Raw genomic sequence first — 27,652 nt, 5'->3', positions numbered from 1 at the left:
ATGGAGAGTGTTCTCTGGTGTCTCCTCTCATATGGACACGAGTTATGCCACATCCAAGTCCTACCCTGGTGACTTCACTGAATCTCCTTCTAGGCCCTGATAGCTTATGGGGAACCGTTTCGGATTCGTGATCTCCGAAGAAGAAGATTTAACTTCGGGACCAGGGACCAGGCTTGATCACTCAAGAGCTTTTGTGCAGCTGAGTTTTATTAAAGTATAAAAGGGGACAGAGAAAGCTTCTGACATAGACATCGGAAAGGGGATGGAGAGCGCCCCCCCTTGATAGGCTAAGCAAAGGAGTTACATGCTTTTTAAATTAGTTATTACAATAAATCGAAAGAATGTCTCAAGGTTGTAAACATCTTACTAGACCCATTCCCATAATTTACATTTTAAGATAACAGGATTAGCCAGAAGGTTTTCAGAAAGGAGAATCTGTCCTCAAGCAGGATGCATTGTTGTTATATAATCCTTAGTACAGAGTTTAAACTGAGTTGTTTGTTGTGTAATCATCAGTTCTGGGCTTAAAGGAAACATTTTATGTGACTGAGACTAAGGAATGTAGAGGAAAGAAAAAAGATGTTTGTCCTTTCCTCCTCCTTGAGAATTCCAGACTCCTGTCTCCACTTCGAGATCCCAGACCCTTTCTCTTCCTTGAGGACTCCGGACTTTTTATCAACCTGCCTAGGAATTGACTTTCTCAGCCCCACCTCCAAATATAGCCACGAGGGGGGTTAAGGCTTCAGCATATGAATATTGCGGGCAGGTTCTGGCTAGCAGGGAGCGAGTTCTGCCTGGTTGATGGAGTTGGAAAAGTCATCTCTCTGACACCATCAGAGTAAAGACCGATTCAGGCAAGAATCACTGACAGATGCCAAACTAGGGATAAGTTTTGATGAGGACCAGGATACTTGCTAGTGTTAAAGTGTCTGCTGGAGACTCTGAGAAACAGCAAAGGGAAAGCAGCAAGTGTCCAGGGGAGACCTGGGGCAGCACCGTGTGATCAAAACAGACACTCCCAGTGGGGGACAGGCGGACACCACAGGCCAGACAGCATGCCTTCTTTATCCCTGCACCTGAGAATGCGTAACCGTGCCTCTGTTACGAGGAAACATCAGCCAAACCCAAGACGAGGACCAGTCTATTAAAAGGGGGGGGTGGGCATTTGTTTTTAAAAAATACCAGTGTCATGAAAAATTAAAAAAACTGAAGAACCGTTAAAGGAGATGAAACAGAATAAAGTGAATGATAAATAAATGCATTTTTCTGAGCAGCCCTGTGGAAGCTGTCACTGTTGACACACGGCAAGGAGGCCTAGGAGCCGGAGGTGTAAACAGACAGACACACAAAGCCACGGATTAGGGAAGCCTCCCTGGAGGAGGGCCCAAGTACAGTGCAGTGGTGTGCCACAACCTGAAGGCCCCCTGGAAAGCTTTGCTGCCCAAATTCCCTTCCCACCTTGCCTTCACCTGCCTGCCAAGGACTCATCTGTACTTTTCAGGTTCCTTTTTTAGCCACCAAGTATTGTAAGAAATACCAGGTAGGTCTGGAAGGTACACTGATGAGTTCACTCAGTGGGGAGCAGGCCACCCCTCCTTCCTCGACCGGCCACCCTGCCCGTCCACACAAGGCGGCCACTGCCGGTCGGGGCTTGTGAAAGCTGGGGAGGAGGCCCTTGTTCCTCAGTTTCTCTCCTGTTTCCAGTGATGTACAGTGCACGTCAACTTTTTTTTTCTTTTTTTTTAAAAAATCTTTCTTCTGTAAGTCTCCTGAATTTCATCTCTGTGACTGACAGAGAGTATTGCAGAGTATAACCAGTGGGGTGTAAGAACCGTAAAATATGTAATCTGCAGACACGTTTGAATTAAGGAACTGTCGCTTCTGTTCCCTTGGGAATCTTAGCATCTCCAGGCTCCGGCACCTGCTGAGCTGCTACGACGCCCGTGAACCCGTGTTTCTGGGAGAGCGTTACGGCTATGGGCTGGGCACCGGCGGCTACAGCTACGTCACGGGAGGAGGAGGGTAACTATGAGCTTGGCTTTCTGCAAATTGCACTTCTGTTTCTAGGACACAGGGGTGGGTCTGTGACCATGGGCTCTAGGCTGATCCCTAAGTGCCTTGTAAATGGGGGGAGCTGTTATTATGACAGGATCGTGAACATTAAAAAGGACCCACAGTAGAGAACATTTTATTCCTTGAAGAGAATAAATATATGTCTGTATATATAGATTATATATATATGAATGTCAGGGAACTTGGTAGAAATGTGCCTGTAGTGGTGATTGCTTCTAGGCAGCCAGTTAGTTTTGATCATCTGTTTGAATGAAAAAAATTTTGGATATAGATTTTCATTTCAGAAAATAATTCATTAGACTTCTTAATTATCCAGCGCTTATTGATTGTATTTGGGGAAAAGAGTAGTTACAGAAGTTTAGATTTAAGCAATTATGTGATATTTGTGTGGGATTTATGGGTTTTAAATATAGTTAAGAATCAATGCTTTTAAGTAAGCTTCTGCCTAATCTTATGGGGAGAGATTTTGATTTGATTTGTGTAGGTGAATCAATCAGGCAGTTAGTCTGTTCTGTTGTTTCTATAGTATTTGCCGCAGGGTGTTCAGGGAGAATCTTGTTATGCACTGTAGTGATTACATGTATTCAGCAGGTTTTGTTGTGTATCCACTATGTGATGGGCAACAGTCACTGGACTGTAGACTTCTGAACCTTTGGACTTTGTGTTCTTACTTTACAATCCCCTCAGTTAGAACCGGGCCTACGAGCACAGGGTGGTCTTCCAGGGGTTCCTGTTTTGGTCTGGCCTCGTTAGTGGTGACTGCACCATGGTTGTGGAGGTGGCCTTTCCTAGTGATAACCAGGCCTTTTTGTTGATCTACCTGAGGCCATTAGCAGTAGGAAGTAGGGGTCCAGGGGCCTCGGAGAAGACACTAAAGCATCAAGCCGAGGAGTGTTGATTTGAACTCTTCGTCATTTAAGAAGGTTCCAGCTCTTTGCAGCCTTGTGGTAATGCGTTAGTATCCTGGGTGAGGGGCTGGTGTCCATTAAGCCAGAGTTTCCCCTTTTGTAAAGGGTAGTGAAGGACAGAGAAGCCTGGCATGCTACAGTCCATGGGGTTGCAAGGAGTAGGACACAACTGAGCGACTGAACAACTGTGCTTTGTACTTGGGTTGATACATTTTGCAGCAGGAATGTGTTAATGCTTTGACGCCAGAAGGGGCAGCCATAGCCTCCTGGTCCCCCTGCCCTCGTCCTCCTCCCCGCTGTGCTGTTGTCAGGGACTCTGGTCCTCTCACTCCCTGCTCAGAGGCTGCGCTGCCTTCCCGTTGCTGTTAGTCTGAACTCTCTCCTACTGCAGGCATCTGACTAGAAGATGATCACTCAGATTTCAACCAGACTCATACTGACCTGGATCGGGCCTCACTTTTAACCACCTCTCATTGGCCTAACCCCCAGCCCTCCCAGGTGCTCGAGACCCGGCCTTGGGACTACGTCTCTAGCCTGTCTTTCCTCCTGCCTTCCCACCCCCAGACCTTCTAGCCAGGGCAAGGCTCTTCCCGGCTCATCTAGGCTTCCACTCACTCATCTCTTCAGCAGGTCCTTAGGTTAGTGTGATTTGTATCTTATTTGGATTTTTCTTTGCGGGACCAGGGGAATGGAAGTCTTTCGCGCCCTTGTACAGCCCCTCATTTCCATTGGGATACAGTCCAGTTTCCTTACTGGAGCTCACCAGGTCTGCCTCTGTCTTGGCAGATGCTGTTTTATCATCTTAGCCTTGTTTATCTGCACCCTCATCCTGAGAGAATTCGTGCTGAACCTCTTTCGGTTCCTCAGAGGCACTGTCTTTTAACCCTTCCCTCACATACGGCGTCTGCTGATCTCTTCATAGCACAGTTCCCCACTCCCTCCCTCCCCCAGCCCTGCCCCCGATGTCACCTGGCTCATCCTTCTGCTTCCTGTGAACCATATATCACTCTCAGGCCCTAAGCTAGTCTGGCTCCTGAATCTGGGTTTGATACCTTCTTCATATACATGAAGCACATTATGCTGACCATTATCATTTAATTGCCTATTTACTTTCCTGTTTTCTACCCAAATTATGAATTATTTGAAGGCGGCACCTGCATCTCATTTCTCATTCCATCCTCACTTCCTATCGTGGAGACGCAGTTTTACAGGGTCCAGGGGACAAGTGAAGAAGCAGATGCATGAACACTGGTACTGATCTTTATATGACTAACATGAAGCAGTGTAATGTTCTGTTCATAGTAGCACTTGACAAAGATGCAGAAACATTCTTCATGAGATTATCTCATTTCTGCCTTTGATAAAAGCTGCAGACATAATAGTTTCTCTGATGTTACAAGGGACTTTTCTGATCATCTAGTTTAAGAACCAACATGCTTTTTTCCTAAACAGCAAGTCAGGATCAATCAGTGGCTTTTAAGAACCAGTTAATGGATTACAAACAACATTTAAAAATAATGAAATAAGAACCGAACAGAATAAAATAGATATATTATGTAGCATATGTTATGTGTATTTTTCAGTTTTACACATGTATACAAAACAAATGGTTACATATGGACTGTGTTTCTTGTTTTCTCATTGTGGTTTAGAGTCAAGTAAGTTTTTGAAAACCATTTCTTTAAATCACTCTCTTTAGCTCCACTTATCAGGGATAACCCAGGTGTGTGGACTCCACACTCCGGATATATGTGTGGAAAATGAGACCTCTGCACTATTAGAATCCAGTTGTCTGTTTTCCACTTCGTTGCTTACTTCTTGAAAGTTTGGGTAATTAGTTCAATAACTGTTTTCTTAAAAAATGCTTACTTACATATGTTTGGGTATGAAGCTGTGGTCAGGATGTCATTGGTGTTTTGGCTCCTCCTTGGAGGAGGCCTTGGCACTGTTGCCCAGAGAGGCCACCATGCCCTGTTCATATGCTCAGAGTGCAGGACAGGTCTGGCCTGTTTCTGACACACTTGGTCTTCTGCAGGTGTCTTGATTTGCAGGTATGCCCTTGGGCAAGTCCCTGCCTCCTATTTTAGTTTTACTTATTTTTAAAATTACTGTATTGTATATTAAAGGCAGTCATATTATTAGTCTTATAGCCTTTATAATTAACATTTTTTACTTTTAGTTTTTTAACTGATGATTTACACAGTGTTGTGCTAATTTCTGCTGTACAACAAAGTGACTCAGTTATACACATATAGACATTCTTTTTAAGTGTCCTTTTCTATTATGGTTTATCCCAGGAGATTGGATATAGTTCCTGTGCTATTCAGTAGGACCTTGTAGTTTATCCATTCTAAATGCAATAGCTTGCATCTACAAGGAGAGAGAAATGGCAACCCACTCCAGTATTCTTGTCTGGAGAATTCCACGGACAGAGGAGCCTGGTGGGCTGCAGTTCATGGGGTCGCAAAGAGTCGGACAAGACTGAGTGACTAACACCTGCATCTATAACTCTAAACTCCCACTCCATCCCTCTTTCTCCCCCTTGGCAACCCCAAGTCTCTTTTCTATGAGTCTGTTTCTGTTTTGTGGATAGATTCATTTGTGCCGTATTTTAGATTTCACATAAAAGTGCTGTTGCCTGGTATTTGTCTTTCTTTCTGACAGCTTCACTCAGTATGATAATCTCTAGTGGCATCCATGTTGCTGCAAGTGGCATTGTTTTGTTTTTAATGACTGAGTAGTAGTCCATTGTGTGTGTGTGTATCACATCATTTTTATCCATTCATCTGTTAGACATTTTAGTTTCCATGTCTTGGCTGTTGTGAATGGTGCTGTGAATACATGGGTGCATGTCTCTTTTGAATTATAGTTTTGTCTGAATGGGATTGTTGGATCATATTGTAATTCTAGTTTTAGTTTTCTGAAGAACCTTTATACTATTTTCCATACTGACTGCATCAACTTACATTCCTACCTACAGTGTAGGAGGGTTCCCTTTTCTCCACACCCTCGCCAACATTTGTTATTTGTAGACTTTTTAATGATGGCCATTCTGACCAGTGTGAGGTAGTGCCTTATTGTAGTTTTAGATTCACATTTCTCTAATAATTAGCGATGTTGAACATCTTTTCCTATGCTTACTGGCTATCTGTTTGTCTTCTTTGGAGAAATGTCTATTGAGGTCTTCTGCCCAGTGTTTGATTGGGTTGTTTTTCTGTTGAGCTGTATGAGCTATTTGTGTATTTTGGAAGCCCTTGTCGCATCATTTGCACATATTTTCACCTGTTCCATAGGTTGTCTTTCTTTTATGACTTCCTTTGCTGTACAAAAGCTTGTAAGTTTGGTTAGGTCCCATTTGTTTATTTTATTTCTATCATCTTGGGAGGCTGACCTAAGAAAAATCATTGTACCAATTATGTTGGAGAAGGTTTTACCTATGCTCTTTTCTAATTTTATGGTATCATGTCTTATGTTTAAGTCTTTAGGCCATTTTGAGTCACTGATGAATGCTCAGTTTTTAAGAGAGGCAGTTCATGGTGAGTTTTCTTTTTTTTTTTTCTTTCTTTTTATTTTTTATTAGTTGGAGGCTTATTACTTTACAACATTTCAGTGGGTTTTGTCATACATTGACATGAATCAGCCATAGAGTTACATGTATTCCCCATCCCGATCCCCCCCTCCCACCTCCCTCTCCACCCGATTCCTCTGGGTCTTCCCAGTGCACCAGGCCCGAGCACTTGTCTCGTGCATCCCACCTGGCCTGGTGATCTGTTTCACATGGTGAGTTTTCAAACTTGCAGTTCCCTTTTGTATAGTTCATAGCACCGTTTTTCTTGTTGTTCAGCCGTATTTCCTTGTATCACCTTAAATAAAGAGCTTCTTTTTCCTCTTGTCATATTCCATCCAGTCTTCTGACATCTCAGCAAAGGCAGGGAGTGTCTTCCATGTTGCTGCTTCACCGGCCGTGGTCACTGGTATCACTGACTAGTTACACAGTTCTGAACTGAGCCCAGCTGAGCGGGAACGGATGTGTTTGCATCAGGGACTGTGCTCAAGGGCTCCATCCTCTTTCCCCCCTCAGGAAGAGCTTTGCAAAAGTGGCTTTGTTCTCACTTGTTGGATCATCAGACCTTTATTGAGGACTTACCATGAGACCCTCTATTTGACGATGGGAATATATGGATACATAGACAGTTTTGCCATCAGTCAAGTCTTTGCTTATTGGGAGTGAATTTGTGAATCATCTTAGTCCTGTCAGCTCTTTGGTTATTCATGATACAAAAACATCTAGTACTATTCTAGGACCAGAAGGGAAGCTAGAAACAGATCTGTATTTAAAAAGAAGAGAATTTATTGCAGCAACTTGGTACAAGGGTATTGGAAAGGGCCAGAGGACTAAGAGGGAGTGGGTGGCTTTACCCAGAGCTCAGTAACTACAGGAAGTGCTGTTGTTCCTGAGGCTGGAGGGGCGGAAGGTGCTGGATTCGGGAACCTGTTGGTACAGGTTGCTGCAGCCACTGCTGCTGTCAAGTTAACAACGCAGCACCCGGGCGGACCCAGGACTGGCTCCCACTGCTGCTCGTGAACCGTCCCTAAAGCTCTGCCAGCCTTGCCAGCGCTCCTGGAGCCCGTGGCTCCCACACCCCCAACACCTGCCTCTGTACAGAGACCACCGAGCCAGGAGCAGACGGCCTCCTCCAGGGATGTGCCCTTGTTGTCAGGGTGGAGCCAGGACGTGGCTGGCCAGAGAGTCTGGAGGGTACTGCAGATTTCTAGCTTGCTGCAGCGCTGGGGAGAGCGCAGAAAGGCTGGAACCGTGTGAGTTCCACTAGGATGTACCTGGCGTACCAGGTCAAGCAGCGTTTTAGCACCAGTGGAGGCAAATCAGTCTCTTTCTCCCACCACCCTTCTCAAAATCACTTTAAGGAGGCTTCTGTGAGCAGGAATCACGTGGACCATGCACGTTTTTCAGTTAGATTTGATCTCATTGTCAGTTATCATCTGTATGACAGGTACCTTGTGTATCTGGGTCCGTCTGCCTGCTGGGGGAGTGTTGGCAGATTTTATTACTGATCTCATTAAGCATGTGTGAACTTATGAACTCTTCTAATTTTCCAGTGACATACTAGAAAAAGAATACTGCCTATTTATTTGTGTATAAGATATATATGAAGAAATACAATTACTTATTACATATCTTAAAAGTGATTTTTATGAAACACTACTGATGTTATCATCTTTATGAGAAACATGGCTTTCAACTCTGTTTCCTCATTTAGATTACCAGTCGCAAGGACCTAACTGCCTTCTCTGTCTGCTCTGGTTTCCCCCAGAATGGTCTTCAGCAGAGAGGCCATCAGGAGACTTCTCGCCAGCAAATGTCGCTGCTATAGCAACGATGCTCCAGATGACATGGTCCTGGGGATGTGCTTCAGTGGATTAGGAATCCCCGTGACACATAGCCCTCTCTTCCATCAGGTGAGAAAAAGGGTTTTATTCCTACTTCAGAGCAGGAGATGGGGATTTTCTTCTCACTTGAAGATCCTACTTTTTTCTCTTCATGTATTCTTCTGGAAACAGTCTTAAGAACTGTGTAGACAGCCTCCGGGGGGGACATCTTAACTAGACCTGTACAGCATGAAAACAGAATGCAGAAACATATGCAAAATGAAATGGTATTTGACCTGCATCCTTGCATGTGGGACCAGGTAAAAGCTGTTCCTTCCCCCCATCCCCTTTGTATAAAATAAAATAAAAATTGATGGTATTTAGAAACTATCAGATGCTATTTAGAAATATCAGGACTGACCCAATATTGTCCTGCTTACCACCCAGTATTTGCAGTTCTCTACTGGCCTCAGTCTTTATAGCATTGGCTGCCTTTTTATTGGGCTTTCTCCCCTTTGGTTGCTCTTAAACTAATTAAATTTCAGTATAGTATCTCAATAAGCATATATTCTGGGGGATATAGAAGAGATGAGGTTATAGAAGAGGTTATAGAAGAGATGAGGCTCACAAGGGGTGATTGGTGCTAATAAGGTCACCATCCTGCAATGTGGGGTAAGAAGGAAATCCTATTACATTATTTTTACATTTTATGTAAAATTTTACAAAATAACCATAGTTCACACCCATTGTTGAGACATTCAGAGCTTTTTGAAATTGGAAATATTTAAATGCACATGTATTTTAAGTGTCCTCCCTTACATTGAAAATATAGTCTTCATGCTTTATTCAATAACCAGTAGCCATATAGAGACTTGGGCATGACAGAAATAACACTGCAGGAAAACTTGAACGAGGCAGAGAGAGTACTTAAGTTACCAAGAAAGGCAGAATCCATTTTTTCATTCTTGAGGACTGCAAGGAAGGATAAAAAAAAAAAGAACTTTACAATAAGAAATGTCTGAGAAGCCACCTCCTTGGTATAAGTCAGAAGGTACTTTGCCATTTTTAAAAACTTGAGCCTATATGTGCTGTTCTGAGGACTTAGAAAAGCAGGTTATCCTCTCTGACCCCTCTCTCTTGTTCTATCTTATAATGTTTCACTCACAGAAAGGAAGGACGATGAAAACTGTTGGTGTGTAAGGGAAATAATTTATCACTGGTAATATCACAGTCTTGGGGCTTCCCAGGTGGCTCAGTGGTAAAGAACCCGATGCAAGAGTTGCAGGTTCGATCCCTGGGTCGGGAAGATCCCCTGGAGGAGGGCATGGGAACCCACTCCAGTATTCTTAACTGGAGAAATCCCATGGCCAGAGGAGACTGCTGGACTATAGTCCAAGGGGCCGCAAAGATTGGACACGACTGAGCACTCATAGCACACATCATAGTCTTAGTTTTTTATAGCAGCTTCTTTAGGGAAGAATTCATTAGTAAATGAAGCGGTAAGGAGAAAAGAAAGAAGGAAAATAATCAGTAAGTAAAAGTCCTTTGAAAGTAATTTAAAAAGTGTTGTTTCCCATACTTTAAAACTCTTGATTTTGCTAATTCACATAATAAATTTTAAACCTTTCCAAAGTCATAAAGTGTGCTCAAAACCCATCCTCCCCAACAGACACTGCTTTATCTCCCAATTCTTAAGCCTATTTTAAGAGTGTTTGCTCTGATTTGGACATTACTTTCCATTTGTAATGTTTGAACACTAGAAAGAGTTGGACATGACTGAGCGACTAATACTTTCACACCAGATAGTATATCTGTTCATACTGAGAAAGAGAAAAAATCTAGGATTCTTGGTGAGTTAGAGTGGGTGTGTGGAAACAAGCTTCAATTCAAAGTTGCCTGGGCCCCATTCCTTCTCTTTTGAGTCAGGGAAGGTTATTGTGAAATCACAGGTTCAGAACAGATGTCAAGGAATGTCTAGTATAGCTCTCTGTTAACAACAAAGTGTCTAGAGCATGTGGTTTTTCTGTGCTTCCAAAATTATATGCCACTAATGAGTATGGCATATAAAGATGATGCTGAAAGAAGATGCTGTGAAAGTGCTGCACTCAATATGCCAGCAAATTTGGAGAACTCAGCAGTGGCCACAGGACTGGAAAAGGTCCGTTTTCATTCCAATCCCAAAGAAAGGCAATCCCAAAGAATGCTCAAACTACCACACAATTGGACTCATCTTACACACTAGTAAAGTACTGCTCAAAATTCTCCAAGCCAGGCTTCAGCAATACGTGAACCATGAACTTCCAGATGTTCAAGCTGGTTTTAGAAAAGGCAGAGGAACCAGAGATCAAATTGCCAACATCCACTGGATCATCGAAAAAGCAAGAGAATTCCAGAAAAACATCTATTTCTGCTTTATTGACTATGCCAAAGCCTTTGACTGTGTGGATCACAACAAACTGTAGAAAATTCTGAAAGAGATGGGAATACCAGACCACCTGACCTGCCTCTTGAGAAACCTGTATGCAGGTCAGGAAGCAACAGTTAGAATGACATGGACCAACAGACTGGTTCCAAATAGGAAAAGGAGTATGTCAAGGCTGTATATTGTCACCCTGCTTATTTAATTTATATGCAGAATACATCATGAGAAACGCTGGGCTGGAAGAAGCACAAGCTGGAATCAAGATTGCCGGGAGAAATATCAATAACCTCAGATATGCAGATGGCACCACCCTTATGGCAGAAAGTTAAGAGGAACTAAAAAGCCTCTTGATGAAAGTGAAAGAGGAGAGTGAAAAAGTTTGCTTAAAGCTCAACATCCAGAAAACTAAGATCATGGCATCTGGTCCCATCATTTCATGGCAAATGGACTGGGAAACAGTGAAAACAGAGACTTTATTTTTTGGGGCTCCAAAGTGACTGCAGATGGTGACTGTAGCCATGAAATTAAAAGATGTTTACTCCTTGGAAGGAAAAGTTATGACTAACCTAGATAGCATATTAAAAAGCAGAGACATTACTTTGCCAACAAAGGTCTGTCTAGTTAAGGCTATGGTTTTTCCAGTGGTCATGTATGGATGTGAGAGTTGGACTCTGAAGAAGGCTGAACACTGAAGAATTGATGCTTTTGAACTGTGGTGTTGGAGAAGACTCTTGAGAGTCCCTTGGACTACAAGGAGATCCAACCAGTCCATCCTGAAGGAGATCAGTCCTGGGTGTTCATTGGAAGGACTGATGCTGAAGCTGAAACTCCAATACTTTGGCCACCTCATGCGAAGAATTGACTCATTGGGGAAAACCCTGATGCTGGGAGGGATTGGGGGCAGGAGGAGAAAGGGACAACAGAGGATGAAATGGCTGGATGGCATCACCAACTTTATGGACATGAGTATGAGTAAACTCCGGGAGTTGGTGATGGACAGGGAGGCCTGGCGTGCTGGAATTCATGGGGTTACAAAGAGTCAGACACGACTGAGTGACTGAACTGAACTGAACTGAATGGGTATGGCATGGCCAGTGAATCTTGCGCAGAAAATTGTTAAAATAACCATTTCAGGACTCTGGAAGTCAACCAGAAAGCACTGAGAAGTGTGAAATCCTGAAAAACTACTATAGTTTGGGGTAAGAGCAACAGAGTCTGAGGCCTTTCTCGCTGAAACCCCCAATCCTTCCTGATTTCCATCCCAGCTTGGTTGGAGAGAGCAGTAGTTTGACCAGTATGGGCCAGGTTGGAATAAAAACAAACATGGTTGCGGTCAGAGGGGGTGAACTTGATTGGGAAAGAGATGAAAACCCACAGGTATGCCAGCTAGAATTGTCAAACTTGGGTAGGAAACAAACAAGAAAAAACCCCATCTTCACTGGCCTGAGAGTGTAGTTTCAATTATGGTGAAGAAATTATTTGTCAGAAGTTTAATATCTAATCCCCTGGAAATAAGAGCATAGTCGGGCTAGATGGCTTTCCTGGTGGTTCATTGGTAAAGAATCCGCCTGCAATGCAGGAGATGTGGGTTCCATCCCTGGGGTGGGAAGATCCACTTGAGGAAAAAATAGCAACCTACTCCAATTTTCCTGTCTGGGGAAATCCCATGGACAGGGGGGTCTGGCAAGCTGTATAGTCCTTGGGATCACCAAGAGTCGGATACGACTGAGTGACTAAACAAGGCAGGGCTAGATACGCCAGCCACAATGCTCTGGCCCCCTGGGAAGCTCTGTGCATGCACATGGGATGGATGAACCTGGGAGAAAGTAAAAGCCAAGGCATGTCTGAAAATCCACTGAAGTTCTGAATGTCCTTTGCAATCCACACGTAGACTGAAGCTTTATGGACTTGAGATGTCTGAGTCCAATCTCTGCCTATATTATAATCTAATATAGTTGATTAGATTAGGTTGCTCAGGCATAGGAGTGACTTTCAGAAAATCATGCTAATAAATGAGAATTAAAGCTTCAGGAAAAAAGCAGCCATGCAGCTCCAGGGAGAAGGAGTCTATGGTGTAAGTTCAAGTAAGTCAGTCTTTTTATAAAGAGTAGTAAAAGTGAACAAATTTGTGAGTTGCTATAACACATTATTTAAAATAGCCAGTTTCCAACCAATTATGGTGAAAGTTACAAAGAAACATATTCAGGGAGAAATGTAGTCAACAGAAATGGACTCTGAATGGGACCAGATGTTAGATTTGACAGACAAAGGCTTCAAAGCACCTAATTATTTAAAAAAAAAAAAAAACAAAAAACTGAAAGAATTAAAGGAAAATATTACAGTAACTCAACGAATAGCAAATCTTAATAGAAAGATAGAAACTTTGATAAAGAACCAGATGAAAACTCTATAGTTGTAAAGCCCAACAAATGAAATGAGAAATTATCTAAATGAACTTAACAGTAGATTGGAGATGCAAAAGAAACAATCAGTAAATTTGAAGGCAGATGAATAGAAATTACCTAATCCAAAGAACAGAAACGAGACTAAAGAAAAATGAACATGTCCTCAAAGTGGTAAAACATAAAGTATACCAACGTATATTTAATGGAAGTTCTTTTTTTTTTTTTTTTTTGGAAGTTCTTTTTAAAAAGAGAAGGGAGAAAAAATGGGACAGTTTTGTTTTTTCTTTTTAAGAAACAGAATTTTCTCAAATGTTGTAATGAGAAACCATCTGTTGATCTGAGAAACTCAACAAGGCCCTTACAGGATAATAAGAAAAGATTACACACAAACATGTTATAGTTCAGTCATTGAAAAACAATGACAAAGTGAAAACCTTAATAAAAAAACCTAACGAAAATCGAAATTAAAATGTTATTGGCTAATGTTTCATTAGAAATAATAGAGACCTGAAGGCAGAAAGAAAAGGAAGAAATTTAACCAACAATTCTGTATCAGTAAAACTATCCTTCCAAAATGAAAGTGGGATAAAGACAATACCAGATAAACAAAAAGTGAGAAGAACTTTTTCCCTTCCCTTAAAAGAAGCTAAAGAAAATCCTTTGGGCTGAGAGAAAATGACACCAGGTGGTACCTGGAATATATAAGCAAATGATTAAGTACACTGGAAAGACTGTATGTATATACATGCCTGTGTGTATATATACACCTGTATATAAAATTAAGAAAAATGTGAACATAAATACCTGTATGTGTATATACACACATCTTTCCACAAGCGCTGGAACAAAGGGAATCACTGCAGTATACCTGAAACTAACACAACGATGTCAATTAACTGTATTTCAATTTAAAAAATGGTATAAAAGACTAAAAAAAGTATACTGTGCAGCCAGTTGATCACAAGAGAGCTTGAGTGGCTATAGTAATTTAAGAACAGAAATATTACTAGACAGAAAGTGGGACATTTCATGACAAAAGGTCATGAGAAAAGGTCATGACAAAAGGTCAAGAGAAAAAACAATTATAACACATGTATACAGCTAACAGATCTTCACATTATACAAAACAAATGGAATTGAAAGGAGAAATACATGAGTGTTAGCTACTTGACTTGTCACATAAAGAATATTTCATCTGACAACAGAATAAACATTCTTTTTCAAATGTATATGGAATATTCTCTAGGATAGACCATAAGCTAAGACATACTGTTTTGCCCAATATATTTAAAAGGATTGAAAACATACACAGTATACCCCCAAGAACAATGGAATGAAATTAGAATCAATAGAAAATGGGGAAATTCCCCCAATATTTGTAAATTAAACAACATGCTTTAAAATAACCCTTGGGTTGAAAAAAGAAATCATAAGGAAAATTAGAAAATACCTTGAATGAAAATGAGAACACAACATATCCAAAAATTTGAGGTCAGCTATAGAGTGATCAGTAGGAAATTTATAGTTTTGAATATGCTGTGCTGTCCTGGTCTCCCCCGGTGGCTCAGACAGTACAGAATCCCCCTGCAGTGCAGGAGACCTGGGTTTGCTCCCTCGGTCGGGAAGAGTCTCTGGAGAAGCACACGGCAACCCACGCCAGCACTCTTGCCTGGCGAATCCTGTGACAGGAGGCTGCTGGGCTACAGTCCACAGGCTCACAGAGAGTCAGACGTGGCTGAATGACTGACACTTTCACTTTCACAGGATGTAGTGTTAGTAGGAAATTTATAGTTTTAAACATGTGCTGTGTTGTGCTTAGCTCAGTCATGTCCGGCTCTCTGCAATGTTAGAAAGGAACAAAGATATTAAATTAATAGTCTAAGTTTCTACATTGAGAGCAGAATAATATAAAATCAAATCTGAACTGTGTGGAATGAAAGAAATATTAAAGATCAGAGCACAAATAATGAAATAGGAAACAGAAAATCAGTTAAACCAAAAATTAGTTCTAATCTGATAAACCTTTAACCTGCTTGACCAACAGAAAACCAGTTGTTTTGTTTTTGCTGTTATTTGTTGGTTAGTTGCTAAGTTGTACCCAACTCTTTTGTGACCCTGAGGACTGCAGTCTGCCAGGCTTCCTTGTCCATGGGCTTTCCCAGGCAAAAATACAGGAGTGGGTAGCCATTCCCTTCTCCAAGGGATCTTCCTCACCCAGGGATCCATCCCGAGTCTCCTGCATTGCATAAGACAGGATGTAAGTTGCCAAACTCAGAAGGGAAAAAGGGGCATCATTATATACCCTACCAAAATTATGCCAACAAATGGACAGTTTAAATGAAGTGGAGAAATTTCTAGAATCATACTTTTTAAGCAAGTCTATTTCTTAAGAAATAGAAAATGTATTTAAACCTTTATACCTTGATGAAATTGGATTAGAGAAGCAGCAAGAATGTTTCCCAACTCACTTTATGATGTCACAGATGTACGCTGTATCCCCAGAAGCAAGCACTAAAAAAAAATCACTTAAAAAACAGCTAAGAAATTAACAAAGGAATTAAAATGGGATATCACAGAAGTAAACTACAGGCCAGTGTTTCTCTTAAACACAGATGTAAAAATCCATAATAAAATGTTAATCAGCCGAATCTACCAATGTGTCAAAATTGTTGCTTGTTTTTCACACTTAAAAATGAACTGTTGGGAGATATAATTACATCTAACAGGAAAAAATAAATCCATAATACCTTTGCCTCTATTGATGCAGATTCCAGAAGTGATTGATTGCATCTCATAGAGTCATCCATGCAAGTGAAGCATTAGAGTGTGCCAAATCATTTCTGATAAATGAGGTCACAGAAAAGAACAAGACAAAACCACCAAAGTAGAGTGCACCCAGAACAGCATCTGTGATGCTCAGAAGTCTGTACTGCCTCCGATAATCAGCCTCTGGGCCCAAATACCAAAGAGAAACGACACAGGGCACCGTACACGGAGAGAGAGATGGCTTAAAACTGCAGGAGGAGGACATAAGTTGGGCAAATGTAAACCTTATCTGTCGAGATGACAGCTCAGTGAACAGTGCAACAAATGGAGGTTAAAACTGTTTTAGATGCTTTCCAGCTACACTGAGCTATGGTTTACATCCCATACACAATTCCCACACAGTGATGGTGTGAATGGCAGCTTGAAACATCTTAGCAGATTTCCAGAGTTAGGCCACCACTAACCTGGTTTTATGGCCCGATAGTCACGCCTCCCACACTTCCCTTGAATGGACTTGCAGCCATTCCCCACTCCCTTTGCAGACCCAGGACACCACAGGTTTGCTTTCTGTCTCTACTGCCGTTACCATTCAGTCACTAAATCGTGTCTCTTTGCGACCCTATGGACTGTATGTAGCACAGTGGGCTTCCTTGTCCTTCACCATCTCCTGGAGTTTGCTCAGACTCATGTCCATTGAGTCAGTGATGCCATCCAACCATCAACCATGTGTCTCTCTAGTGTTTCCTTTTCTAGACCTGTCCTTGTCTCTGATGAGATCTGTTTCCCTTCTCTGAAAGACATATGCTTGATTCCACGTCAGAACAGCAGACAGGCAACGGGAACCCCCAGATAGCTTTGCCCCACCTCGCCATCCAGACACCATGTATGGCCAGAGTTTCTTCAGATCTGGGAAGTAAGTTTTTCTGCCTCTCTGCAGAAGTTTTAATAGTAACTTAAATGACTTACCAAGGAAACCTTTTCATAGTACCACAGTTGATTTCTCAGGGGCATGGCTGTGGAACCTAGGAGCAGAAAGCAGACGCGTTTGGAGCACTGTGCTGTGGGGGTAAGGAAGTAACTGGAGATGCAGAAGCAAAGAGCCTAGAGGCAGATTTTCCTGGAAAGGATTCTCCTCCTTGCTGTTAGACTCCCATAACCGACACCAGCTCGGGAAGGAAAGCAGTCGATCCACACATTTAAATGTTATTCTGAAGCAGGGCTGTTTCCGGTGAGTGAGAGGGTGCGGTTCTCTGTTCTGTCTGCAGGCGCGGCCCGTGGATTACCCTAAGGACTACCTGTCTCACCAGGTTCCTGTGTCTTTCCACAAGCACTGGAACATCGATCCCGTGAAGGTCTACTTTACGTGGCTGGCGCCCGCTGAGGAAGACCGAGCCAGGCAGCAGAGCCGAAGAGGCCTCAAAGAGGAGCTGTGAAGCACGGGGCCTGCAGGCACGGGTCGGAGGCCGAGACTCGCCCTGTCCTGCATCTCGCAGCTCATGTGTGCGTGACACACGGCGTCGGAAGCATCCTGACTGCAGGTGGACGTGTGATGTGTTCATTTTTGAGTTGGGAGTGGGGAAGAAGTCATAGGGAAAACAGATTTTTTTTCTTTTCTGGGGAAAAGAAATCACTTGCGTTGGCATTATGCAGTTCTTGTAATAGACAATGATTACTGTGTATTTTTCAAGCTGTGAAACAGCAGCTTTATTTCTGTCACAGAAAAATAAATGGTACCAGAAGTCTCCTTCCTGTCCTCACTCTTCATTATAACAGATGTATCAGCTGGGCATGAGGCTGGAGAGACGTGACTGTCTTCACCATTATACATAAAATAAAGAAGGTGTCTTGACCTGGATCTTACCATGGGGCCAACTTTTAAACCATACTATTGATGATCAAAATGATTTCCTGGTAACTCAGTAGGAAGACTGCTGTATTAAGGATTATTCGTAAACCATCATAAAAGTCTAGCAATGAAAAAATCCCCTGGAGTCTGTAATCAGGGTTGTTATGTTTTATCTGTTTTTCTGTTTATGCCTCATAAAAAGAGAATAAGAAGTCTTCTGCGAGAGTTTTCTGCTTCTTTAGAGGTTCATCTGTGTTCTATTTCTCCCTGAAGCCCTATCTTTATGACCTACTTATAACACAAAAGTATACTGACTGCTGCCAGAAAAGTGTTCTCAGTATTTAAAAAACAGCGTTGTATTTTATTCAAGTCTCTGAGCTCTGTGTAAAGTCTCAGCAAGTATATTAAATTAATTGTACCTGGTATTTTATTCTTATTTGTATGTTACGTAATGACTCCAGACTCAGAACAGACCTCCCCAGTGTCAGGGAGGGCTGAATGGTGATTTGGCAACTTCCCAGGGTTCTCAAGGAATGAAATCTGCAAAGAGTATTTTGAAACTGCGCTAATTTCCACATCATAGCTTTAATATATAGTAATTTAATACACTATTAATTTTTAAAGCTTATTCTGTATTTAACATTTAATTATATAATTCCATTTTCTAAAGGTATTTGCACAAAATTTGATTTTACTATGTCTTAAACTAATTTTGGCATAGTAAAATACTTTTTTAAAAATAAAAATTATTAAAAAAATAAAATAAAAATTATTAATTTTGATTATGTTTTTATATCCAAGCACGGGGTTTTAAAGCTGTGCCACCAAACGTACCCAGGTGTGTGTTTTAACAATACATATTTCTTGCAGCTTATATGGATTTCCAAAACAATGCAATAGTATTTACCATTTTTGCAAACTAGCCAATACCAGGACTGGTGTGTTTTCAATGATAACTGAACACACTGGATTCATTTCTCTGAAAGTGGATTTTGTGGTCTGTCTGGGGAATGGATCCAGCATGATGGGTTGGATGAGAAGCACCTGAAGGATTTAAACGTCGGGCCAAGATACTGCTGATGAATCAGTACTGTTGTCATAACTGGGATTCCTGTCACTGTCGCTGTCATAGCCACCTTCGTGGCGCCTGTAATAATGCACCTGGAGGGCCGGGCTGCCTGACCCTGTGGAGAAAAGCCTTCAGCTCCTACTCATGCCTGCCATCGTCACACTCAGCAAACAGTGTGTTCCTCTGACAGGACTGAACGTGAAGCATCTCTACCTGAAGGTCCTCGTCAAGCGTTCTCTGTTATGATGACCAGTGCCTTCTGCTGATACTGGGGCGCCTCCTCTGGTACTTTTAGGTATTCTGTTAATTATGTTTACTTTTTGGAACTGTGTAAGCCTAACAACAAGTAAAAGAACTTTGCCTAAGTTTCTGATTTCTCCAATGTATTTATGAGTCTGAGTGGAGTGGGAGTGGGGAGGGCCATGGGGAAAAGAAAATAATGAAATCAGAGGAGGAAGTTGGCAGCTGGGTAAACACAGTTTTTAAAAAGAAAACTAAAAACCTATTCTTTTGAGAGAAAGCCACCAGACATTGAAGATATATTTACACATGGTCTATAAAACCATTATCTATTTTATTACATAATGAATTGGAAATATTTTGGAACCGATTCTCATAGAGTTCATATCTTAAGAACTAGTTTTGGGGAGGAGCCAAGATGGCAGAGGAGTAGGACGGGGAGACCACTTTCTCTCCTACAAATTCATCAAAAGAATAACTGAACGCAGAGCAAACTTCGCAAAACAACTTCAGATCACTAGCTGAGGTCATCAGGCGCCCAGAAAAGCAGCCCATTGTCTTCGAAAGGAGGTAGGACAAAATATAAAAGATAAAAAGTGAGACAAAAGAGCTAAGGACGGAGATCCGTCCCGGGAGCTCTTAGGCGGCATTGCTTGGGGTAGGGTCCGGCCCGAGTGCCCTGAGGACAATCGGAGGGAACTTCTGTGAGTTGCCAACTTGAACTGTGGGAGACCAAAAGAGAGAGAGTAAATTAACCAGCCCGAACACACTGCCGGCCGTTCGCAGAACAAAGAGACCGAGAGGGTCCAGAGAGGAGCTCGCAGGCTGCGGACCGGCCCAGCCCCGCCGGAGGCAGGGGGGAGGGGAAGGTCGCGGCGAGACACAGGGCGCAGGCACCCGACCGGCGCGGGCGGGGACTGGGGCTGGGGACGCGGAGGGCGGAAGGCGCGCGCGCCCGACTGGCGCCTGCGGAAACTGAGACTGGGTCCGCGGAAGGGAGGGGGCGCGCCACACCTGGGTAGAGTGCGCCCACCAAGCCCCTGGCTGCCTGGACCGCTCTGACGGGGAAGGCACAGAGAGCAGGCGCAGCTTTTCCTTCCGCGCTTTTGTGGAACACCCGAGGGCTGGAACCTCGCGCAGCGCGGGGCGCACTCCATATAGAACAGCCGGGAGCCTGAGCAGCACAGACGGAGAAAGCAGCGTCAGCCCCTCCCGGCAGCCCCAGCCCATCCCCGCGGCGCAAGCCTGTCCCCACAGCGCCAGCCTCTCCCTGCAGCGCAAGCCCCTCCCTGCGCCGCAGAGCGACGGAACTAGCTACCTGAATAAGAGTCCACCTCCGCCCGCCTGTGTCAGGGCGGAAATGAGGCTCTGAAGAGACCGGCAAACAGAAGCCAAATAAACAAAGGGAACCGCTTCAGAAGGGACTGGTGCAACAGATTAAAATCCCTCTAGGAAACGCTGACTACACCGGAGGGGCCTGTAGATATCGAGAAGCGTAAGCTGGAACGAGGAGCTATCTGAAACTGAGCCGAACCCACACTGACCGCAACAGCTCCAGAGAAACTCCTAGATATAATTCTACTTTTTTCTTTTTTTTTTTTTAATTTTTTTTCTTTTTTTTCTTTTTTCTTTCTTCTTTTTTATTTTCCTTTAAAATCCCCTATTACTCCCCCATTACTCCTTAACTTTCATTTCCACAGACTTTTACGATTTTTTAATTAGGGGGAAAAAAAAATTTTTTTTTCTTTTTTTCTCTTTCTTTTTTTTTTTTCTTTCCTTTTTCTCTTCTATTTTCTATTTTTCTTTTTCTCTTATTTCTTTTAAAGTCCTCTAGTACTCCTCTACTACTCCTTAATTTTCATTTTCAATACACTATAACCTTACCAAAAAAAAAAAAAAAGAAGAGAAGCCCTATTTTTAAACCGAAGATTATTCTCTCCCAATCTTGACTCTCTGTTTTCTACCTCAGAACACCTCTATTTCCTCCTTTCCCCTTCTCTTCCCAATCCAATTCTGTGAATCCTTGTAGGTGACTGGGCTACGGAGAACACTCTGGGAACAGACAGCTGCGTAGATCTGTCTCTCTCCTCTTGAGTCCCCCTTTTTCTCCTCCTGTTCATCTCTATCTCCCTCCTCCCTCTCCTCTTCTTCATGTAACTCTGTGAACCTCTCTGGGTGTCCCTAACGGGGGAGAATCTTTTAGCCATTAACCTAGAAGTTTTCTTATCAGGGCTGTATAGTTGGAGAAGTCCTGAGACTACAGGAAGAATAAAACTGAAATCCAGAGGCAGGAGACTTAAGCCCAAAACCTGAGAACACCAGAAAACTCCTGACTACATGGAACTTTAAGTAATAAGTGACCGTCCAAAAGCCTCCATACCTACACTGAAACCAACCACCACCCAAGAGCCAATAAGTTTTAGAGCAAGACATACCACGCAAATTCTCCAGCAACGCAGGAACATAGCCCTGAACATCAACATACAGGCTGTCCAAGGACACACCTAACACATAGACCCATCTCAAAACTCATTACTGGGCACTCCATTGCTCTCCAAAGAGAAGAAATCAAGTTCCACGCACCAGAACACTGACGCAAGCTCCCCTAACCAGGAAATCTTGACAAGCCAATCGTCTAACCCCACCCACTGGGTTAATCCTCCACAATAAAAAGGAACCACAGACCTCCAGAATACAGAAAGCCCACTCCAGATACAGCAATCTAAACAAGATGAAAAGGCAAAGAAATACCCAACAGGTAAAGGAACATGAAAAATGCCCACCAAGTCAAACAAAAGAGGAGGAGATAGGGAATCTACCTGAAAAAGAATTTAGAATAATGATAATAAAAATGATCCAAAATCTTGAAAACAAAATGGAGTTACAGATAAATAGCCTGGAAACAAAGATTGAAAAGATTCAAGAACTGTTTAATAAAGACCTAGAAGAAATAAAAAAGAGTCAATTAAAAATGAATAATGCAATGAATGAGATCAAAAACACTTTGGAGGGAACCAAGAGTAGAATAACGGAGGCAGAAGATAGGATAAGTGAGGTAGAAGATAAAATGGTGGAAATAAATGAAGCAGAGAGGAAAAAAGAAAAAAGGATCAAAAGAAATGAGGACAACCTCAGGGACCTCTGGGACACTGTGAAACGCCCCAACATTCGAATCATAGGAGTTCCAGAAGAAGAAGACAAAAAGAAAGGCCATGAGAAAATACTCGAGGAGATAATAGCTGAAAACTTCCCTAAAATGGGGAAGGAAATAGCCACCCAAATCCAAGAAACCCAGAGAGTCCCAAACAGGATAAACCCAAGGCGAAACACCCCAAGACACATATTAATCAAATTAACAAAGATCAAACACAAAGAACAAATATTAAAAGCAGCAAGGGAAAAACAACAAATAACACACAAAGGGATTCCCATAAAGATAACAGCTGATCTATCAATAGAAACCCTCCAGGCCAGAAGGGAATGGCAGGACGTACTGAAAGTAATGAAAGAGAATAACCTACAACCTAGATTACTGTATCCAGCAAGGATCTCATTCAGATATGAAGGAGAATTCAAAAGCTTTACAGATAAGCAAAAGCTGAGAGAATTCAGCACCACCAAACCAGCTCTTCAACAAATGCTAAAGGATCTTCTCTAGACAGGAAATACAGAAAGGTTGTATAAACGTGAACCCAAAACAACAAAGTAAATGGCAAGGGACCACACCTATCAATAATTACCCTAAATGTAAATGGGTTGAATGCCCCAACCAAAAGACAAAGATTGGCTGAATGGATACAAAAACAAGACCTCTATATATGCTGTCTACAAGAGACCCACCTCAAAACAAGAGACACATACAGACTAAAAGTGAAGGGCTGGAAAAAAATATTTCACGCAAACAGAGACCAAAAGAAAGCAGGAGTCGCAATACTCATATCAGATAAAATAGACTTTCAAATAAAGGATGTGAAAAGAGACAAAGAAGGACACTACATAATGATCAAAGGATCAATCAAAGAAGAAGATATAACAATTATAAATATATATGCACCCAACATAGGAGCACTGCAATATGTACGGCAAACGCTAACAAGTATGAAAGAGGAAATTAATAGTAACACAATAATAGTGGGAGACTTTAATACCCCACTCACAACTATGGATAGATCAACTAAACAGAAAATTAACAAGGAAACACAAACCTTAAATGACACAATGGACCAGCTAGACCTAATTGATATCTATAGGACATTTCACCCCAAAACAATCAACTTCACCTTTTTCTCAAGTGCACACGGAACATTCTCCAGAATAGATCACATCCTGGGCCATAAATCTGGTCTTGGAAAATTCAAAAAAATTGAAATCATTCCAGTCATCTTTTCTGACCACAGTGCAGTAAGATTAGATCTCAATTACAGGAAAAAAATTGTTAAAAATTCAAACATATGGAGGCTAAATAACACGCTTCTGAATAACCAACAAATCATAGAAGAAATCAAAAAAGAAATCAAAATATGTATAGAAATGAATGAAAATGAAAACACAACAACCCAAAACCTATGGGACACTGTAAAAGCAGTGCTAAGGGGAAGGCTCATAGCATTACAGGCTTACATCAAGAAACAAGAAAAAAGCCAAATAAATAACCTAACTCTACACCTAAAGCAATTAGAGAAGGAAGAAATGAAGAACCCCAGAGTTAGCAGAAGGAAAGAAATCTTAAAAATCAGGGCAGAAATAAATGCAAAAGAAACTAAAGAGACCATAGCAAAAATCAACAAAGCTAAAAGCTGGTTTTTTGAAAAAATAAACAAAATTGACAAACCATTAGCAAGACTCATTAAGAAACAAAGAGAGAAAAACCAAATTAACAAAATTAGAAATGAAAATGGAGAGATCACAACAGACAACACTGAAATACAAAGGATCATAAGAGACTACTACCAGCAGCTCTATGCCAATAAAATGGACAACTTGGATGAAATGGACAAATTCTTAGAAAAGTATAACTTTCCAAAACTGAACCAGGAAGAAATAGAAGATCTTAACAGACCCATCACAAGCAAGGAAATCGAAACTGTCATCAAAAATCTTCCAGCAAACCAAAGCCCAGGACCAGATGGCTTCACAGCTGAATTCTACCAAAAATTTAGAGAAGAGCTAACACCTATCTTACTCAAACTCTTCCAGAAAATTGCAGATGAAGGTAAGCTTCCAAACTCATTCTATGAGGCCACCATCACCCTAATTCCAAAACCAGACAAAGATGCCACAAAAAAAGAAAACTACAGGCCAATATCACTGATGAACATAGATGCAAAAATCCTTAACAAAATTCTAGCAAACAGAATCCAACAACATATTAAAAAAAATCATACACCATGACCAAGTGGGCTTTATCCCAGGAATGCAAGGATTCTTTAATATCCACAAATCAATCAATGTAATACACCACATTAACAAATTGAAAGATAAAAACCATATGATTATCTCAATAGATGCAGAGAAAGCCTTTGACAAAATTCAACACTCATTTATGATTAAAACTCTCCAAAAAGCAGGAATAGAAGGAACATACCTCAACATAATAAAAGCTATATATGACAAACCCTCAGCAAGCATCACCCTCAATGGTGAAAAATTGAAGGCATTTCCCCTGAAATCAGGAACAAGACAAGGGTGCCCACTCTCACCACTACTATTCAACATAGTGTTGGAAGTTCTGGCCACAGCAATCAGAGCAGAAAAAGAAGTAAAAGGAATCCAGATAGGAAAAGAAGAAGTAAAACTCTCACTGTTTGCAGATGACATGATCCTCTATATAGAAAACCCTAAAGACTCTACCAGAAAATTACTAGAGCTAATCAATGAATATAGTAAAGTTGCAGGATATAAAATTAACACACAGAAATCCCTTGCATTCCTATATACTAACAATGAAAAAACAGAAAGCGAAATTAAGGAAACAATACCATTCACCATTGCAACAAAAAGAATAAAATACTTAGGAGTATATCTACCTAAAGAAACAAAAGACCTATACATAGAAAACTATAAAACACTGATGAAAGAAATCAAAGAGGACACAAACAGATGGAGAAACATACCGTGTTCATGGATTGGAAGAATCAATATTGTCAAAATGGCTATTCTACCCAAAGCAGTCTATAGATTCAATGCAATCCCTATCAAGCTACCAACGGTATTTTTCACAGAACTAGACCAAAGAATTTCACAATTTGTATGGAAATACAAAAAACCTCGAATAGCCAAAGTAATCTTGAGAAAGAAGAATGGAACTGGAGGAATCAACCTGCCTGACTTCAGACTCTACTACAAAGCCACAGTCATCAAGACAGTATGGTACTGGCACAAAGACAGAAATATAGATCAATGGAACAGAATAGAAAGCCCAGAGATAAATCCACGAACCTATGGACACCTTATCTTTGACAAAGGAGGCAAGGATATTCAATGGAAAAAAGACAACCTCTTTAACAAGTGGTGCTGGGAAAACTGGTCAACCACTTGTAAAAGAATGAAACTAGAACACTTTCTAACACCATACACAAAAATAAACTCAAAATGGATTAAAGATCTAAATGTAAGACCAGAAACTATAAAACTCCTAGAGGAGAACATAGGCAAAACACTCTCCGACATAAATCACAGCAAGATCCTCTATGACCCACCTCCCAGAATATTGGAAATAAAAGCAAAACTAAACAAATGGGACCTAATGAAACTTAAAAGCTTTTGCACTACAAAGGAAACTATAAGCAAGGTGAAAAGACAGCCCTCAGAGGAGAAAATAATAGCAAATGAAGAAACAGACAAAGGATTAATCTCAAAAATATACAAGCAACTCCTGCAGCTCAATTCCAGAAAAATAAATGACCCAATCAAAAAATGGGCCAAAGAACTAAACAGACATTTCTCCAAAGAAGACATACAGATGGCTAACAAACACATGAAAAGATGCTCAACATCACTCATTATTAGAGAAATGCAAATCAAAACCACAATGAGGTACCATTACACGCCAATCAGGATGGCTGCTATCCAAAAGTCTACAAGCAATAAATGCTGGAGAGGGTGTGGAGAAAAGGGAACCCTCTTACACTGTTGGTGGGAATGCAAACTAGTACAGCCACTATGGAAAACAGTGTGGAGATTTCTTAAAAAACTGGAAATAGAACTGCCATATGACCCAGCAATCCCACTTCTGGGCATACACACTGAGGAAACCAGATCTGAAAGAGACACATGCACCCCAATGTTCATCGCAGCACTGTTTATAATAGCCAGGACATGGAAGCAACCTAGATGCCCATCAGCAGATGAATGGATAAGGAAGCTGTGGTACATATACACCATGGAATATTACTCAGCCATTAAAAAGAATTCATTTGAACCAGTCCTAATGAGATGGATGAAGCTGGAGCCCATTATACAGAGTGAAGTAAGCCAGAAAGATAAAGAACATTACAGCATACTAACACATATATATGGAATTTAGAAAGGTGATAACGATAACCCTATATGCAAAACAGAAAAAGAGACACAGAAATACAGAACAGACTTTTGAACTTTGTGGGAGAATGTGAGGGTGGGATATTTCAAAAGAACAGCATGTATACTATCTATGGTGAAACAGATCACCAGCCCAGGTGGGATGCATGAGACAAGTGCTCTGGCCTGGTGCACTGGGAAGACCCAGAGGAATCGGGTGGAGAGGGAGGTGGGAGGGGGGATCGGGATTGGGAATACATGTAAATCCATGGCTGATTCATATCAATGTATGACAAAACCCACTGGAAAAAAAAAAAAAAAAAGAACTAGTTTTGAATCTGAACTTTCCTTGACAGACACTGTCCTTTGCATATTTTCTGTGCCTTTTAAATAGGAATTTACTTCAAATGGCTATTTTCATACTGGGGGTATCACTGTCAAGGAGTTGCAGGTGGAGTCACTGGAATGCCATTTTTGCTTTTAAGCCACTTCTGCTGATAGACCCAAAGCAAGCTGCCTGACTAAACAGGACTTTTACATATTGTAGCAAAATGAGAAATCCAAACACAAACACAGCCTTTACAGACTTTTTGGGAACAAAGGGCCATGGGCCTGCTAGGCTGCCAGTGATGCTCAGCACGGGTGTGTATCAGTGCTGAGTTTCCTGATTTACTGAATACCTGCAGTGCTTCCACAAACATATCCATTATGATTGCTTCTGTATTTTCCTCAAAAATTTATAACAGTAGACATTGTAAGAATGTTTCTGCTATCTTCCATTCATAATCAGAGATGGAACTTACCTGGACTGAAATGGGTCAATCAGTAGATTCATTCAGCAACTATTTCTTAAACCCTTACTACATGTCAGACCTTCCATGATGACCCTTGTCCCCTTGTCTGTCCTCCTCACCATGTTATCCCCGGCATCCTCGAATGCCTGGCACACAGGTGCTATCGTTTTATGTCCGAAAACTATCTATCAACATGTCACCTGCAAAATGTGCTTTCCTTCTG

The 27,652-nt window shown here is 41.5% G+C and overlaps 1 protein-coding gene and 1 long non-coding RNA gene across 7 annotated transcripts in view; one reads left to right on the top strand and one right to left on the bottom strand.

Moving 5' to 3' along the window:
* The window catches only part of B3GLCT (beta 3-glucosyltransferase), a 113,532-nt gene extending 94,290 nt beyond the window's left edge, over positions 1–19,242 (top strand). For all 3 annotated transcript variants that reach the window (XM_043891758.1, XM_043891756.1, XM_043891757.1), the window contains 3 exons: positions 1,903–2,022; positions 8,315–8,459; positions 17,228–19,242. In XM_043891758.1, the coding sequence (XP_043747693.1) occupies positions 1,903–2,022; positions 8,315–8,459; positions 17,228–17,395 (433 nt within the window). In that variant the 3' untranslated portion in view covers positions 17,396–19,242. The remainder of the gene's footprint in view (positions 1–1,902; positions 2,023–8,314; positions 8,460–17,227) is intronic.
* The window catches only part of LOC122686605, a 348,073-nt gene continuing 328,875 nt past the window's right edge, over positions 8,455–27,652 (bottom strand). For all 4 annotated transcript variants that reach the window (XR_006338852.1, XR_006338851.1, XR_006338850.1 and 1 more), the window contains one exon: positions 8,455–8,609. This is a non-coding gene — a long non-coding RNA (uncharacterized LOC122686605). The remainder of the gene's footprint in view (positions 8,610–27,652) is intronic.

The sequence above is a fragment of the Cervus elaphus genome, chromosome 30 (assembly GCF_910594005.1).
Source record: "Cervus elaphus chromosome 30, mCerEla1.1, whole genome shotgun sequence".
NCBI classification, from domain to species: domain Eukaryota; kingdom Metazoa; phylum Chordata; class Mammalia; order Artiodactyla; family Cervidae; genus Cervus; species Cervus elaphus.
The sequence above is the reverse complement of the archived record's forward strand: the minus strand, read 5'-3'. Positions and strand labels throughout refer to the sequence as shown.